This window comes from Actinia tenebrosa, unplaced genomic scaffold, assembly GCF_029948245.1.
Source record: "Actinia tenebrosa isolate PJP-AT-01 unplaced genomic scaffold, QUT_ActTen_1.0 PGA_scaffold7__59_contigs__length_16204524, whole genome shotgun sequence".
Classification (NCBI taxonomy): Eukaryota; Metazoa; Cnidaria; class Anthozoa; order Actiniaria; family Actiniidae; genus Actinia; species Actinia tenebrosa.
Window position 1 is genome coordinate 393,044 of NW_028292584.1, and position 18,009 is coordinate 411,052.

General features: G+C 39.4%; 3 protein-coding genes and 1 long non-coding RNA gene across 4 annotated transcripts; 2 read left to right on the forward strand and 2 right to left on the reverse strand.

The window, feature by feature from the left end:
- The first annotated feature begins 767 nt into the window (after positions 1-767).
- Positions 768-3,469, forward strand: LOC116290843 (uncharacterized). Its single transcript, XM_031697954.2, has 3 exons — positions 768-1,114; positions 2,224-2,365; positions 2,874-3,469. Exons 1-3 carry the CDS (start codon positions 797-799, stop codon positions 3,296-3,298), a joined length of 885 nt encoding a protein of 294 aa, XP_031553814.2. The 5' UTR covers positions 768-796; the 3' UTR covers positions 3,299-3,469.
- Positions 3,470-3,722: 253 nt separating this feature from the next.
- LOC148905282 (uncharacterized) lies at positions 3,723-4,854 on the reverse strand. The gene has a single exon (XM_089040370.1). The coding sequence runs from the start codon at positions 4,806-4,808 to the stop codon at positions 3,954-3,956; it is 855 nt and encodes a 284-aa protein (XP_088896496.1). The 5' UTR covers positions 4,809-4,854; the 3' UTR covers positions 3,723-3,953.
- Positions 4,855-5,719: 865 nt separating this feature from the next.
- Positions 5,720-7,294, reverse strand: LOC116290844 (uncharacterized). The gene is made up of 3 exons (XR_004196510.2): positions 7,230-7,294; positions 6,306-6,429; positions 5,720-5,778 (listed from the first exon to the last, which is right to left on the reverse strand). It is a non-coding gene; the product is annotated as an uncharacterized LOC116290844 (long non-coding RNA).
- Positions 7,295-7,380: 86 nt separating this feature from the next.
- On the forward strand, positions 7,381-17,518 carry LOC116290842 (uncharacterized). The gene is made up of 10 exons (XM_089039886.1): positions 7,381-7,642; positions 10,425-10,624; positions 10,890-11,064; positions 12,531-12,996; positions 13,671-13,858; positions 14,372-14,464; positions 15,080-15,175; positions 15,327-15,422; positions 15,574-15,669; positions 16,137-17,518. Exons 1-10 carry the CDS (start codon positions 7,585-7,587, stop codon positions 16,247-16,249), a joined length of 1,581 nt encoding a protein of 526 aa, XP_088896012.1. The 5' UTR covers positions 7,381-7,584; the 3' UTR covers positions 16,250-17,518.
- The last annotated feature ends 491 nt before the right edge of the window (positions 17,519-18,009 follow it).

Below are 18,009 nucleotides of genomic sequence, written 5' to 3' on the forward strand. Positions count from 1 at the left end.
AGTTCATTTTATGTCTACAGGTTTTCTAGTTTGGCCCACTGTCACTCACACAGACACACAACACACACATTCAAAATTCTATGCACACGACTCTCAACTCATGTTGATTTTTACGGAGGAAAACCAGCGAACCTGAAGAAATAACCGCTATCAAATATTGATAAATTGTGAACATTGTACTGAAACACCGTTACCAGCTTTTGTTCTTTCTTTTTCTGCTTGTTTTTATGTTCACTGACCATAGGATATGTTTTCTTTTCTGTTGAAGTTATCGGTATGATAGGTAGAGTGAGTCCAGTTTTAACATTTTTTGCATCCTCGGGAATTCAGGTGTAAAATTCGGTCGCTTTTTTCTGTAGAGAGAAACGAGCGACAGAATTTTACCCCTGGGTTCCCAAGGATGCATAAATGGATACATATAGTCCAACATACATTAGCAGACACTAATTATAATCTATTCAATTCTACTGTTTTACTGTTTCTACTATTTCTACATTTAGACTAGATTTCGTCTTACACGAAATTCATGAAATTAAATAAAATCCCTTTCCATGAGGAGTATCAAGTATTTTAAACATCAGGGAGTAGCAATCAACTCGAGTGTATTTTTTGATCCAAAATATTTACTTAGAGGACAAAGAGACCAGCACTTAACGTTTGTTTTCCTTTTCTAAAAGGATCCACACTCACAACCTGCACAGCTGAATAAATATAACACCACGTGAAATCACTGTAAGTAAAAAGCTATAAAAACACACTTTAAGAACTGTAAACGCTATTTCAACTCGCGTAAAAAATGGTCCGAGAACTGAGCTGTGTGGCACTCCTTTTAGCAATTCTTTTCCCGCTTGTTGCTGGCCACGGATTCATCAGAGATCCACCAGCTAGACAAGTGTGTTATCGAGAATTCCCTAAAAGATGTACAGCAGTTCATTGGACGCCTGATGAGCTGAACTGTGGCGGATTCAGTACACAATGGCATAAAAATGGCGGGAAATGTGGCGTTTGCGGAGATGCTTACCACCTCAAAAACCCGGCCTTTGTCTACCCGGGACGATTCGCTAAAGGAGTCATTACTAAAGTGTACAGACAAGGACAAGAGTTCGACTTAACGGTGAAAAACCTTCAAATTTTATAAATACCTTGAGAAAACCTCTGGGCTGATCTAAGTCAGGGCACGGCAAAACTCACAGATCGAACCCTGAAACAAACTTTGGGCTAATCTATAATTCAAGGCACGACTAACCCACAGATCGAACCCTGAAACAACCTCTGGGCTGATCTAAGTCAGGGCACGGCTAAATCACAGTTCAGACCCTGAAACAAACTCTGGGCTAATCTATAATTCAAGGCACGGCTAACTCACAGATCGAACCCTGAAACAACCTCTGGGCTGATCTAAGTCAGGGCACGGCCAACTCACAGATCAGACCCTGAAACAACCTCTGGGCTATTCGTATAAATCAGGGTACAGCTAACTCAGATCGAATTGGAATTTAGCTTGGTAATTAGGTTTTGACGAAAGATGGAGAACTCGGAAAGGCCTTCCCAAAGATGGGAAAGAAAGACCTAACAAATTGGAAATTAGAAGATGGTAACAAGTACAGAACTCTATTTCATATGTCAGTTATGTCAAAAATAATTGAGATGCATGAAAGTTTTGGTAGACTAATAGATTTAGTAGGTCGGAAATATAGGAGTTGGCTGTGACGCTAAAATCAAGAATATGCCGTTTACATGATGCAACGGCATGATTTTACTACCACTACCAAAATGCCTCGCGAATTTTCTTTCTTATTCAAATTTGTATTAGCACCAATTGTCTTGTATAGCAAGACAATTGGTGCTAATTAACTGAACAAAAGAAAGTGTGCATGGGATTCTGGTAGTGGTAGTAAATGACGCTATAATGCAAGTGACCTTTTGAAAAGAAAGGTCGAAGCATAGTTAATAAAGGAGAAACCATCCCCCTCTATTTACTATAGACCTCCTCGGCCCTGACGTAATGTTTTCTCATTTCAGACCACGTGTCATTCCCTAGAGTATCATTTCTTTGTTTAAGGTTTGCGCTCGGTTGCACATGAGAAGACACATGAATATTATTCTCAAGGGAATGACACGTGGTCTGAGATGGGACAACATTACGCTCGAGCGCTCCAGCCAGAGCCGAGGAGGTCTATTATCGAAGAAATGTGATGACTGGCTTATTTCTTCCCTGTGCAGTTGACAATTACAACCAACCACAAAGGATGGTCTGAGTTCAGAATCGGTGACATTGGTACACCACCCATCACACAGGCCAAGCTGACACACTTGCTACAGCTGTCAAGTGAAGGAACAAGATGGATACATGGATCCAAGAGTGGTACGCTTTCCATTCTATATGACGTAGCATATCACTAATCTCACCCCATCTCATCCTCACTATCTTTTCCTATTAGCTTCACGAACATTTTTTAGGTGGTTGAATAGTGGTTGTCGTATGAGTGGGAAACATATTGCACTGACTTGCAGCATTTACACGGCACGACATGCCGCAACATTGAGATGGCTTTCCATAAGAATGGTTGTCGTATAAGTGGGAAACATACGGTACACTGCACTTACACCGTACGACATACCGTAACTGTCATTAAAATGATTTACCATTTTCTTCCACTAATGCAACCAATCACAGCGTGTATTTACGTCTATGATAAGCTGTGGCACGGCTACGGGTTTGTCATGTCATTTCCCACATGAAAACCGCTCTATGGAAAGACATATCAGCCCAAAGTTCAGTCGAGTGTTGAGAAATCATGATGAGGAATTCGCAAAGTTTAAAAAACAGGTACAAGGCTCTCACAACTTGTGTTTGTGTTTTATATTTTTAGGGACTTATACCATAAAACTACGACTGCCCGCTGGGGTGACATGTAAACACTGTGTGCTACAGTGGTGGTGGAAGGTTGGTAACAGTTGGGGATGTGAAGGTGGCAAGTGTGGTCAGGGACTAGGACAACAGGAGACCTTTGTCAATTGCGCCGACATAAGTATTACTACCTCTGGAGGAACACTCCCTACTGATGGTCCAATACCCCCTACGCAGGCACCCACTCCACCCCCACCATTCCCTACAACACAAACACCACCTCGCCCTACGGATCCACCGACGGCGCCACCTACACAAGCACCTCCGCCACCAGGAGGCAAGTGTAAGGCAATCGGCGCATGGGAAGGAAATCCTGGCATGGATGCGTGGTGTAATTCTAACTGCGCTTTTAACAATTGCCCCTCAAATATATGCCTTTGCAGTTAAAGAATATCTTCTTTGGCGGCAGATATGCACTAACTTGTCACGTGATCATTTCGCACCACATTGGGCTGTGTAACCATTGTAATCGTAATTTTTCATATAGCAGCTTGAAAACTGAATTGTAATCATTTGTCTAGAGATGGTTTAAGAGTAAACCGAAATATTGCTCATCAAGACTGTTGTCTGCTTTTTTTTTGGAAATATTCTTTTCTGAAAATGCAGCTATTCGAAATTGCCTTCATTCTCTTTTATGTAAAGGTAATTATGTTACTATGATAACGCGGGAAGTGCATGGTTACCCAATTCTATCGAGCCAGAGGCTGATAAAGCGTTAGAAGGTGCGCCCTTTATCCCCTCAGACCATCAGTGCTCCTTAATACGTACAGGTATTTAAAGCTAAAACTAAAGGTACACAGAACAGAAAGAATTCATAGAGAGTACCATCTTTATTTCTTGACGCAACCACAACTAATGGATAACCATGCATTAGGAAACGAATATTTATTCAAAATATTGTCCCCTATTTGGTTCTAAAGAGCATTCAATAAGAGGCTATTATCTAAGAACACAGTTACTGACTCTTAAACTAAGCTTACATGAAGACAATCCAGCTTATTTAACGGTTGACTTCTGTATCAAATGCAACGGGGATGCTTGTTCAACATTTGCAAATACTTGCAGGGCAATATCCCGTTGCACAGTTCTTCTGGCACCACATATCCATTGCAGTGTTCCCAGTATATCCACCAATAGCCTTGCAGCCACCAGGGTTGGGTGCGTTAGTTGGCATAGGGGTTGTTGTGATTGTTACAGCGGGTTGGGTAGTGGGGGGTGGTGGTTGTGTAGGAGGATCTGTTGGGACAACGCCATCTTTGGACACGATTCTCACGTCTGCGCAGTTCACAAACGTTTCTTGCTTCCCATATCCAAGACCACATCCCTCCGGGTCACAATCCCAGCTATTTCCTGTCTTGTAATACCACTGTAGCACGCAGTGGTTGCAGACCAAGACAGCAGGAAGTCTCAGCTTGATGCTAAACATCTTGTTGCCTCGGTCTGGCAAGGGCCACCAAGTGTTTCCCTCAGGCGTCCTTAGGACATGGGTCAGTTGTTCACTCGTTATGGGGATCTTACTAAGCTTGCCAATAGTGAACTTGAATCGTCCCAAATGGTTGGAGGTCAGTTCTACAAGTACAGTAATCTCTTGTCCTTGTCTGTACGTCTTGGTAATCACACCCTTAGCGTATTCTCCAGGGTAGACATGTTTTTGGATCTTCTCGTGGTAAGGATCACCACAGACGCCACATTTTCCTTTGTTAGTGGCCCACTGAACATTAAATCCCCCACAGTTGAGCTCGTTGTCCGTGTAATGGTTAGGACACTTTCCTGCAAACTCGGGGAACCTCCAACAAGCGTTCCTGGCTGCTGGGTCCATCATTCGACCATGACTCGAGACTAACACCACAAGGGAAGAAATCACCAAAGTACCAAAAATCTTCTGGAATCCTTTCATTTCGCAAGATATTCTCCAATCTGCTGGAAATACTAAAGGGCGAGGCTACTAACTTTATATAACCATGTCGTGACGTCACATTATTAATCACGTGTCATTCACGTGATTTTTATCTGGCTGCAACTCTTTGGAAGATCAGGCAGCTTTGGTGTCATTCAATTGACTTTGCTGATTAAATACAGCAGTGTTTTATGTATCTTGCTGTCTTCAAAAACGTCAAAAATGTGACTTTTCAAGTCTCTTTTATCTCAAATTTTGCGTGTTTTTTTATCATAACTTTAATCCTGCACAAATATGACTACTTTTTGTGACAGTTTTGTGTGTACAAGCAGCACGTTTAGTACTCTATATTCTATCCATTGTTTTCTTTGGACTATTTCAAATTGTATTATTTATAGTACACGGTATTTAAACAGTAATCCTAGTAGTCTATGTGCCACGAATTTACTAAAAAAAATGTATTATTGTATATCTCAATTTTAGTATAAAATATATGAAACTAGTATGGAAAATGAGAAAAAGTGGGGGGGGGGGGGGGGGGGGGGGGGAGGGGGGCTAAGATTGGAAAGTTTAAGAGGCCAGTATGGAAAAAGGGAAAAAGTGGAGGGGCTGTAGTCCCCCTGCCCCCCCCCCCCCCCCCCCTGGTGCCCCGGTAACAGACCTTATTCATACTGTGTAGTTCTAGAAATTATCCATACCCCCCTCCCCTCTTCCAACAGAGGAATGTGGAATTTCCTAGGGGTAGGGGGGTCAGAGAAAGAACAAAATTACAGAATTTGTATGGAACAAAATTTGTATTTCTGGGGGTAGGGGGGTCTGAAAAAAATTCCTCCATGCAGGGTGGGGGATGGTTATATATAATTTCTGGAACTACACATTAATGCAAAGTTTTCCCATTTCAAACAACGTGTCATACCTTTGAGAATAAAATTTTTTGTTTGAGTTGTACATCACAGACAGGTAGCCCAGCCTAGCTACATCAAAAATAATAAAAATCTCAATAAAATCCTCAAAATGTGAAATAAAGTAAATAAATTTTAAGCTGACCTTTGAAAAGAAGTACATCTTTTGCCTGCTGTGGTTAGCTTTTGGATTAAGCCAGTTTTGATGTGTATTTTTTTTTTTGTGTGGGGTCAATGGAAAATCTATAAACCACGCAGTTACAACAACAGTTACAACAACAGTTACAACAACAGTTACAACAACAGTCACAACAACAGTTTTTATTCCCACAAAAAATATATACATACATAAATTGAATAAGTTACAAATATTGTGGGGGGTGCAAGAGAACAACCCCAGAGGTTAAACAAGCTCTTACACCCTTAATACAAAAGTGAGTAATATTTACATATATGTAAGATGGAAAGAATCATATATAGTACACAGGGAGAAAGAGGTAATACTTTTCAAGGTCAGCCAAGATTTATTTACTTTATTTCATATTTTCTTGATGATTTTATTAAGGCTTTTAAGGATCATCATACATTTACTCACAATATGATCACACAACAGAAACCTAGCTTGGGCCACCTGTGGTAAGTATTCATATCCATGTGTCTTCTCATGCATGCACACAGCTGTCAAATGAAGAAATGATAATCTGGGAATGACACGTGGTCTGTAATGAGAAAAAATTGCAGTCCTTAGTTGATTCATGGTTGTCAAAATACTATTCAGCAAACGAGACAACAAACTCAAGTTGGTGGGTCGCACTTCAATGATAATGGTAGTACCGATTGTGGTTTTTATTATGTTTGAATGTTTCTATTGGAATGTTGTTGCATAAAAAATGATAGACTGCAGTGAAGTGATGTATTGTAAATCAGCAACCCCAAGATAGTCAAAATAGTCTAGCTCTCTGTCTACAGATCACATTTAGCTTATTAGACTGTAACATTTGTACTTAAGTACATGCAACCCATTGAACTCATTATCAAATCATAATGAATAACCTAAAGAGACTGTCATGATCCCCTATGTCATATATCATCTAATTTGAAGGTTACTATTCAAGTAGTTTTGTCAAACGTTTTCAAACTTAAAAGTTCATCTTCAGGACTAAACTAATTACTAATAAACTCCTAATTAGCAGATTACAACCCAGTCTAAATAAACAAATTCTTGACGCTTTTCACCTAACACTTTTCCCTTATGGGATAACTTAGCATAGTTGACTTGTATTTATGATAATTTAGTTTGGTCCTGAAGATGAACTGTTAAGTTCATATATTTAGAGGTACCCTTTAATTAAATAGGTACACAGGTATCCCATCACTTAATTTTGTCTTTCCAGAGGACTGATTATATTATATTATATAGTTTACAGAGTAAACTATTTATAAAACGTATTAAAAAACAATATTAAATTGTGAAAGTATTTAAAAATTATCCAAATAATACCTGGTTTGCAAAATATACCTTAAATAATTCAATATGTAAAGGTTTTTCCTCCTATTGGATAAAAACACCTGTCCGCCATTGTGAATATTACATACGACCGGAAGTTGCAAAGTATTGTGGGGTGCATGGAAACAATGTTAAAAATTAACTTTATGCAAATTCATACACACTTGATGTTCTGCTGCTTGATGCTATTCGGTGTATGTTGATCTAAACGCTGATTAAGGGCTTGGATTGGCTTCAGCATCAAGCTAACTGCTAAAAGAACTCCAAAATAATCTTTCATTGGCAATTTCATTTACTTAGAGTTCTATTAGTTATCCTTAATCGCATTGTGAACCACATTTCTATTTGAATTTCTCGTCCTTGAACCATGTTTACTATTCTGCCGGGTATTCTGGTTGCTTTGCTCTACCTCGGCGTCTCTCAAGGTAAGAAAACAGTTAAAGATATAATTTTAGATTTATTTATTCGACTTCAATGTATTAGCTTGGTTGTATTTCGTCTATAACCAGGAGAATTTGACCCCCAAGCGATTACTAGCTCATATACAAAGCTAGCGATTTCAAGACGTCCTGCTTCAAGTATGACATCATCAATCAGTAATGATGAAAAGGTAAATTTGCCCCGTGAAAAGATGAAAAAACTTACTGACGTTTCGGACGCTAGTCCTTCGTCGGAGTAAAAGAGAAGAAGAAGGACTAGCGTCCGAAACATCAGAAAGTTTTTTCATCTTCTCACGGTGTATAATTTACCTTTTCATCACTTACTGTTTCATTAGAAACACCGACGCAGCTCGCACTAGTTTTTAGCTAGTTCTATCTTCTTATGACATCATCAGTATTCGAGGGATTATTCTCCTCTCAGACTTTTCTGACAGCGACTAAAAGTATTACTCAGTAAGGAGTAATGTATATTTTCTGTCTATGTTTGTAAATATGAATTATGGTATCCGGTCGTTCCGCCCGATAACCAATTCGCCCGATGGGCATGGCTTGTAACATATGGCTATTTTCAGTTTGGCTATTTTCAGTTTTAGTACAGCATGTCATGTCTTCCTTCCGTCCGTAATAATTCAAACATTTACTACCATCCCCAGAATCCCAGGACCATAGTTAATGGAGTTATAATGCTAGGACTATCACTGGTAGCCCAAGCTGGCTATTAGTGTTGATTTATCGTCAAAATACAGTAAAGAATAAAATTCAAAAATTCATACGAATAAAGGTCTTACCTTTATTTGTATGAATATTCTACCTGTGAATATGAATAGGGTTACCTGTGAAACTATTAGTGCGTAACGTTGTTCAAATCCCCATCGAACATACATTTGCTGCAATGCCTTATTACGTAAGAGTTAATTACCGAGAACGGAGGCAATAAGCCATATACATCCCGAGGGCCGTACGCCTGAGGGATGTATAGGCTTATTGCCGACGTTCGAGGTAATTAAGTATTTTATTTATCAATTGAGAAGGTTTCTATCAAATGTTGCTCATTATAAATGCGAACGGTCTATATATAGTTATTAACCGGGTTAATAACTATATATTGACCTCGCATTTATAATGAGGGTTATAACAAAAATGAAGCCTTGTGAATAACAAAGAAAACCGTGTCAATTGAGAAATAATACGTAGTATTTCCACTTCACATAATCTCCAAACGAATAAACGTGGATAAACTATTCGCTAACTGGATGTCGGTTGTGTGGGTCATATAGTAACGTGCAGTCGGTTTAATTTCTACTACTTGTAGTAAAGTAATCCCCCGTTCTTCAGGACAAAAGCTATCGGGCTAAATAAATTCATAGTATCTTGGTTATGGTCATTGAATGAAGATTAAGACGTCCATTAAGACACAAAGCGATTATTTAGAAATTATAAAATTACGAACGGGCTAAGATACAAAAGTATTTAACTTATGATTTCGAAGAAAGACTATATCCAAATCCAATCCGCATTTACGATACGAAGACTTCCGGCGTGACCTCGGGTCGGTTGCCGAAGGAAATCCGTTAAACAGGTGTACAGTGAGCTCCAAGTACGGGTCAGAACAAGCGAGGTAGTATGTGAATACAGGCAAATTTCATGGCTTAAAGACACGAAGACTAATCTCTAATGCGACTTTCTCGGTTCTATAGGGATGTGAGAGAAGGGTTATGACTAAAATTTGGCGCTGGATGGTTCGCTTTTGGGACTCGAGTGGTGGGGGACAAAATCCTTAAAACGGGCTAATTTAAAAAAATAACCACGCAGAGCGAAAAAAGTGCTATTTCTCAATGATCGGGTATAATTTCGAGGCTTTATTTCACGTTTCAATGATTTTATTGAATTTTTGATGAATCCCCATACATTTCCTTATAACATGACACCATAGAAACCAAGCTTGGGCTACCTGTGATTCGACAGACCAACGCACTCCCAACTAGTATACACTAGCATTTATAGGTAGACTATTGATGGATTGCAAGCATTCCCAAGAGAGTCAAAAGGCAAAAGCATTCCGGCCATTGTGGTGCCGTTCACAATGGGTGCTAATGAGAAATCTTTTGTTAAATGGCACCAACATGGCCGCGATGACGTAGCGTGCAATCGAAGAATATAGGAGTGTCTATCTAGCATATCTTTATTTTCGACTGTTACGAAGTCTGAATATATAATTTTCGAGTTTTCTAGACATATGGTCCAGGTACTGTATTCATGTTGGCCAGGTAAACGTACTATGGCTAATAGTCTGCATTTATTACTGAAGCATGATATCAATAAAAGAAAATTACGTACGGTTTTGAAAAAATAGTAGAACATTAACTGCCAGAGATTCCTGGGGACCAAGTAAACATTTTAGAAATAGCGCAGATATAATTTTATTATTTTTAAAAGAATAACCTAATTTGTTTTGGAACCACAGTGGTGAAATACGACTCATTAGCAGCGTACGCCACCCATGCTATACTATACGTAACTTCCCATAATAAAGAAAGTAACTCAGAATGATTTTATAGTCAGTATTTTACTGATAAAAGCAGATATAAGGACGGTGGCGGATCCATAACGATTTCAAAGGAAAAAAAGACTTTATTGTCGAGCGTTTTAAAAATAAGCCTCTGTCTCGGAACTGATCGGGCGACCATTTTCTACATTTTTGTCCGTCCGTCCGCTTGTCTATCCATTCTTACGTTCATTCATTTACTTTATTCATTTCTTTTTTAAGGTGCCATGCCCTCTGCCACGAAAAGCAAATACGAAACGTACCTAAAGGAGTTTGACAACCAACGAGGACAAAACCCTGGTAACGCACAATTCGAAGCCAATAAAAAAGGCGCCATTTTGTTTATGAAGTCCAAGTTTGAAGCTGCTGGTCTGACTGTTCATCTGCAAAACTTCTCCTCGACTGACACGAACAATGGGAAGGTGAGTATAGTACATTGGCAAAGAATGAGAGGAAACAGAGCTGCCTACTAAAATTGAGGTCTGTGTTTTCCATTTCGATCTATTATTTGTGACGAAAAAAATGACAAATGTCGTAAGAGAAATGCTGTATTTTTCCTGTTGGTGATATTGCTGATGGGTTTCCTGTGGTTTCGGCGGGAATGTTCCCGCCACAACGCGCTTGCCATTGGAGATCGAGACGTAAATTTTTTCTAAACCTTATATCAACGATATACCGATTTTCCAGGCAGTAAATGGTACCAATTTGATAGCCGTACTACCAGGACAAGCATATAAAACTGCTCAAGATGAAGTGGTTGTTCTCGCAGCACACGTAGATACGTATGGAACTGGTGCTGGAGGGGTGAACAATGACGGTACCGGACTGGTTGGATTACTTGCTATTGCTGAAGATCTAGCAGGTAACAGCTGTCATGACGATGTATATTTTCTTCTAATTTAATTCTAAGCACACGAAAATAATTACCATTACCATCTATATCCATCAGCACTGAACAACGTCATCACCATCAACACTATCCAGGGTTCGTGCTACTCATTGGAATCCTTGAAAAGTCCTTGAATTGAAAACACGTTTTTAAGGGCGCTTAAAAAGCTCTTGAAAATAGAGGAAAACGCCAAAACTCCTGGAATACTCCTTGAATTTAATGCAAACTTAATGCTATTTCTGACTTTCCTTTTAAAATAAATAACGATTAAAATTGATTGAAGAGTTTTCGTATATTTCGTAAATAGCCTAGCTGAATATCTGGGTACTTCTGGTAAGAATGCGTATATTAAATATCTATTTATCTAAGCTAGTGGCCCCGCCAGAATTAGCTGCACTGTAACATTGAATCAATGTTTAAACCACGTTCTAATACAAAAAACTTTATTCTTGAAAATCGAATTTTTGTGCTTAAAGAGTCCTTGAATTTTGTAACGAAAATGTAGCACGAACCCTGACTATCAACATTATTATTACCATAATTACCATTACTATCGATATCCATCACCACTAAACAACGTCATCACCATCAACATCAACATCATTATCAACATAATTACCATTACTATCGATATCCATCACCAATAAACAATGTCATCACCATCACCATTATCAACATTACTATCACCATAATTACTATTACTATCGATATCACCATCACTGAACAACGTCATCACCATCACCATTATCAACATTACTATCACCATAATCACTATTACTATCGATATCACCATCACTGAACAACGTCATCACCATCACCATTATCAACATTATTATCACCATAATCACTATTACTATCGATATCACCATCACCACTGAACAACGTCATCAATCATCAAAATGAAGATCATGGTAATGATCACCATGTCATCACCGAAATCATCACCACCATGACCGTAGCACGCTGTAGCACACGTCGAAACGCCCCGTTCACATATATTTCATATTTTTACATTTTTTAGTATGTTTTTACGTTTTATACTGTCGCAGTGATTTATAAGTAAATTGTATCACCATAATAATCATAATCATCACCACCATCATTCACAGCGCCATCGAACATCATAACAAACATCATCAAAGCTATAATCATCTTCAACATATCATAGTTAACATTATGACCATCATCATCGTCGTAGTAGTATTAGTATTGCCAAGATATTACACTGATTAAGATTCCCGTTTTTCCTTCCCTCAAACGGCAAACCCGACAACATTTTCATCGTTTCCCTGTATTTCACTTAACCTTTCGTTTGCATTCGTTAATTTATCTACTACTTGAAAATTTGTTTGATTTCTTTTCACTAATTTTAAAGAGTTTTTCTCTTGTCAACTGAGGAATCTTAAACTCTCTTTTACATGCCACAAAATATCTTTCAGGTTCAAAAAAATGCACCCTAAAGAACAGCATAATCTTCGCAGCGTTTGATCTCTCTGAGACTGGTGGGAGTTATACGTTCTGCAACAGGAGTTGTGGAAGTGTGGAGTTCCTGAAAAACAAGGCAACTTATATTGGCAGCGGGAAAATAAAGCTAGCCATGGTGATGGACTGTATTGGTAGCTTTGATAAAAGTGACAAATCACAAGTTTTTTCGCAATCAATGGAGAAAAATTTTCATAATATCGTCCTTGAGGAAGCACTGACAGACTATTGGGGTGACTTCCTCGCCATTACTGGAAGAAGTGATGATGGAGTTTATCTGCAAGAATTTGAAAGGTTTTACAAAGCCAACAAAGTCCAGCATGATTTCAGAGTGCTCGCTTTCCAGTGGAACATCAAAGGTGTTCCAACTTCCCAGAACCGGTCAAACCTGATTAGCGGGTTTAAGGGCGGAGATCACATGAGGTATGAGGAATTAGACACATGTTACTAGGGGCTCTTTTGGTGTACAAGAGTTCATTGCCCAACATCTAGTGGGGTTTTCAATGATTGTTACGCTCAATTTGACACGAATGTACTCAAATTATCTTGCGTCGAATTTCTGGGAGCCATTGCTTATTCTTTCAAGCTAGAGACGCGCGTTCTTATAAGCTTTGGACTTTAGATCCAATTGGAATTTTAGAAGTTGTTTTATGCCGAAGAAAACTGCCGCGGGAGTGTTGGGAGGAAACCCTCGAAGCACAGGAGAGAACAGTGATGGTTCTAGGCATAGTTAATATTGCTATGTTCTAGGGGAAAGTGGAAGAGGATTGTATTGGGCTCCTTTTCCGTCAAACACCTAGATCCACCTCAGGCCCTGGAGAACCAACGAATGTATTGTGTTTTTATATTATCCGCTCTGAAGTTCGCACCCCAAAAAGTCTGTATTTGCACTGTAAGAGCTGTCGTCGCGTATTAATAAGAAACGGTAAACAAGGTTCCTTTTTTTCAGGAACGCCAATATGCTTCTTTGATCATTGAGATCACTTTTCCCAGCTAGCAGAGTCTCCCTCGTTTTCGATTCTTTGCAGAGAAAGGATCACTTAGAACATTTTTGTTTTTCAAAACTTATTTCTAATGTCATTGGTGTCGATCTTTAGTTTCTGGGATGCTGACATCAATACAATACTGTTGACTGATACATGTTACAATCGTGGCTACATGAAGGATACTTGCAAGGATGATAAGACTTGTGACACAATTAGCAAACTGTCTGCAACCCGTTATGAATTCATGTACTCGGCTGTGTATTCTGCTATGAGGGTCACCAAGAATCTGACTTGCACAGGTAAGCAACTGATAGTACAGCTATTTTTTCAAAAAAGGTTGGTGGAGGTTTCGTTGTATACCAAGCTTTGAATGTGATATAGTGAGGTGGCTTAATATCGTTACAGAGGTGGCAATATCGATACAGACTGAAAGAAAGCATGAAATGTGGCTCAGAGTTAACTTAGACCCTGTAGACCATATTTAGAAGAGGTGCCACGAAATCTGTTGTCAGAGGAGTAAAATCTCAGTTGTATTTCTGAATAGAAGCAACGAAGAATGCTAAAATGCAAATAACATTTGTACAATCCAAGACAAATTTACCCTCCCCCTCCCCTTGAAACCGAAATCACTGGCACCCCTTCTGAATTCGTTGAGTCCAGATCGTTGTGACCTTTTGTATTCACATCACCCATAGTGCAACAGTTCGGGCTTGGTATACAACAAGCTAACCAAGCAATTTCTAAGACTGATCTTTGTGATGTAATATCTGCATTGTTGGGTATTCCACCAACATTCCTCTTTTGAATTTCAGGCGCATGCGCAATGTGTTCTCCTTATGCGGACTGCAAGAACAATACCTGTATCTGTAGAACTGGTTTTACCGGAAATGGCGTCACTTGTACGGGTAAGACAAAGACACAAATGGTCTCTTGTGTATTTTCTTTGTGTAATGAATGTTCTGGTTGAGTGATAGCAACTATAAGTCACTAAATAGCTATTATTTCTCAATATTAACTTTGTTTTAATTTCATTGTTTTACTGCATGCGCTCTAGTCAGATAAAATGCTTTGAGGACATATTTTGACATGTTTTAACTTAACAGTTGCTATAGTTTCTTAATTAATTGCCCTACTGAGTCAATTCAAAAAAGTCACGTGATTGATAGTAAGCAATAGTCCTTGGTCACGAGGCAGTCACGTTGAATGTGATTCGATTGTGTCAATCAAGATCCTCATTTCTCTGCCAGTTTGTCAATCAAAAACATATGGTGTAGTGGTAGGGCACTTGTCTCTCAACTCGGTGCGCGTTTGCCAATTCTGAACTCGATATCACATGTGATCAGAGTCCTCTTCTTCCTCTTCTGAGAGGGTATTTTAGATTTTTTTTATCCAAATATTCCTTCCCAAGGCTGTTTCTTCAGCACGACCTAATCCAATCGACCGGTCGTATCTCTTCGACAGGTTAGTCTTTTATGACGAATGAAACGAGGCGACTTTTTTCTTATTTGTTTTTCCCCCAGCAATCCCGTGCGCTAGTTGCTCACCTTATGCTGTCTGCCAGAACGATGTGTGTGTCTGCAAAGCAGGTTATACCGGAGATGGCAACACGTGTAAAAGTAAGAGAATAATAACGTCATTATAGACTCTCGTCCTTCGTCACGCAACAGCCATGGCTGCCGCGTGAGAAAGGTCCATTTCCCTTCCTGTTTGCAAGTGTGTTATACGAATGAAATGAGGCGACTTTTTTCTTATTTGTTTTTCCCCCAGCAATCCCGTGCGCTAGTTGCTCACCTTATGCTGTCTGCCAGAACGATGTGTGTGTCTGCAAAGCAGGTTATACCGGAGATGGCAACACGTGTAAAAGTAAGAGAATAATAACGTCATTATAGACTCTCGTCCTTCGTCACGCAACAGCCATGGCTGCCGCGTGAGAAAGGTCCATTTCCCTTCCTGTTTGCAAGTGTGTTATACGAATGAAATGAGGCGACTTTTTTCTTATTTGTTTTTCCCCCAGCAATCCCGTGCGCTAGTTGCTCACCTTATGCTGTCTGCCAGAACGATGTGTGTGTCTGCAAAGCAGGTTATACCGGAGATGGCAACACGTGTAAAAGTAAGAGAATAATAACGTCATTATAGACTCTCGTCCTTCGTCACGCAACAGCCATGGCTGCCGCGTGAGAAAGGTCCATTTCCCTTCCTGTTTGCAAGTGTGTTATACGAATGAAATGAGGCGACTTTTTTCTTATTTGTTTTTCCCCCCGGCAATCGCATGCGCTAGCTGCTCACCTGATGCTGTCTGCCAGAACAATACGTGTGTCTGTAAAACAGGTTATACCGGAGAAGGCAACACGTGTAAAAGTAAGAGAATAATAACGTTATTATACACTCTAGTCCTTCGTCACGCAACAGCCATGACTGCCGCGTGAGAAAGGTCCATTTCCCTTCCTGTTTGCAAGTGTGTTTGGTCTAAATAAAAGGCATGGAAAGCTCCAGTCAATTACTGAGCTCTTCATCAGGTGGTCTCGCTCTCGATTCAAGGATTTTTAAAATTTATTTTGTTTTATTTCTTATTTGCAGAAGTAAATTCAGGCAGTTCACTCGCTTCACCACATCAGCTCCTGATTTCAACCTTTGTACTCCTGTCTTTGGTTGTTCTTCTGAGTAACGCATTCCTGTACAAAACCGTGTAATGTCCTTCGCCATACTGTTGCCAAACCCTGACTCTATACTGATAATAAGGAATCACTCATAATTTATGGTTGGGGAGGGAGGGGGGGGGGAGGTATGTAGATTTAAGGGGGAATACGTAGCCTCCTCCGAAGTTAATTTTTGCCTTAGCCGTGGATGGGGTTCCTGTGGAGATTTCGAAGTCAAAGGAAGTCTGGGCCCGGTTGCATAAAGCTCTCTTAAGATAAGAGCATCCGTAAGTATTGTTCCAAGCCTACTAAGACAATACTTACGAGTGTTTTTAAGCTTTTTTTATATTAAGAGAGCTTTATGCAACTGGGCCCTGGACAGGAGACGTGTTTCAACACAGGGAACCCAAAAGGAAAACAGTCAGTCTAATAGCGAAGGCTGTGAAGTGAGGAGGCTAACTTCGGGGGGTTCGACCTTTCAATTAACGTTTTTGCACAAGCTATAGAGGGGCATAATGATTTTAGGTTTGTAAAGAGAAGGAACTAAAATTCACATTCCCCCTAACCCCAACATATAAATTATTAAGTGATTCTACAATCTTTTTAAAATATATCCTGCTTTGGTTCATAAGCCAATAGAGAAGTTTCACAGGCGCCAGGGCAAAAACAAAATTATGTTGGAAAATATTGTATTGTTCCGAGGTTGAGAAAGGAACTGGGTCGAGTTGGCATTGCTGTTTATTGTGTGACTGTAGTACGGGACATATTCTCAAGTTGATATATATTCTGTTCCCTAAAACGGGCCAAAAATGCACTGTAATGCAAACTCGACCAAGGTTTTTCCTCGACCTCGGAACTGTTTCAAAATAGAGTTTAAGATTCTCGTGACGGCAAACGTGAAACATCAGTTGACCATTAAAAAAATCTTTAAAATTAGTGAAAAGGAATCGGGAAAAGTCTCCAAGTAGTAGATAAACAAAAGAATACTTGTCTCTGTCGAGAAGGTTTGCAAAAGGTAAAGTGAAATGCAGGAAAACGATGAAAACGTGGTCATGTTTGCCGTTTGCGGGAAGGAAAATCTGGAATCTTTTAATCCGAAGCTCCTTGTTTGTGATTGTTATCTTGCACACTTAAGGCATGATCATGGTATGCATAGCTGAAAACATACATCGGTGTACGTACTCGATGATCATGCATATTCAGTTGTCGTCTCATTAAACTATTATTGGTTGTAAAATTTAATTTTAATTTTTCAAAAGACTTGATTTTTATCCGGCTATTGATAAGACAACTAATTTTTATTAAAGGAATAATCTTAACCTACTTGAAGTCTGCCTTGAAGCTATCTTTGTTGTGTGTATTGGTGGCCGGGGGTTAGACATCTGGATTCACCATTTTCCATAGATTGGTTTACTGGTCAAACACAAAGCGCTCCAGCGAGGCGCCAAGGTACTTTCAAAGGATTATTCAAATTTGAACCTTGCAACCTCGACTGAATGCTTTGTGTTTGACCAGTGAATGGATGTATGGAAAATAGTGAATACCTTGAAGTGTTTCATTAAAGGTCGGGTACCGCAAAATGCTCCTGTAACTGAGCAAATTAATAGTTTGGTATTTAGTCGCAAAATGTCCACTTGGCCCCGGACTCTTTTGCAGTTCACGATCTTCTCCTATTATTTCAAAACTTATTAATAGACTCTAATATCAACGGCGGGCCCCGTCCACTAACAGATCATGTGACCCCACCATTTGCTATTCTAAGTTGTGGAAAAGACTTGGTCGAGTATTATGGGAATGTTTAAGGATGTTTAAGG

Excerpts from the sequence above, each read along its gene's own strand:
- LOC116290843 (XM_031697954.2), top strand. The coding sequence starts at position 797 with ATGGTCCGAGAACTGAGCTGTGTGGCACTCCTTTTAGCAATTCTTTTC. Across the intron at positions 1,115-2,223 it reads GACAAGAGTTCGACTTAACG|TTGACAATTACAACCAACCA; the intron begins GTGAAAAACCTT and ends TTCCCTGTGCAG. Across the intron at positions 2,366-2,873 it reads GATACATGGATCCAAGAGTG|GGACTTATACCATAAAACTA; the intron begins GTACGCTTTCCA and ends TTATATTTTTAG.
- LOC148905282 (XM_089040370.1), bottom strand. The coding sequence starts at position 4,808 with ATGAAAGGATTCCAGAAGATTTTTGGTACTTTGGTGATTTCTTCCCTT.
- LOC116290842 (XM_089039886.1), top strand. The coding sequence starts at position 7,585 with ATGTTTACTATTCTGCCGGGTATTCTGGTTGCTTTGCTCTACCTCGGC. Across the intron at positions 11,065-12,530 it reads TATTGCTGAAGATCTAGCAG|GTTCAAAAAAATGCACCCTA; the intron begins GTAACAGCTGTC and ends AATATCTTTCAG. Across the intron at positions 14,465-15,079 it reads AAATGGCGTCACTTGTACGG|CAATCCCGTGCGCTAGTTGC; the intron begins GTAAGACAAAGA and ends TTTTTCCCCCAG.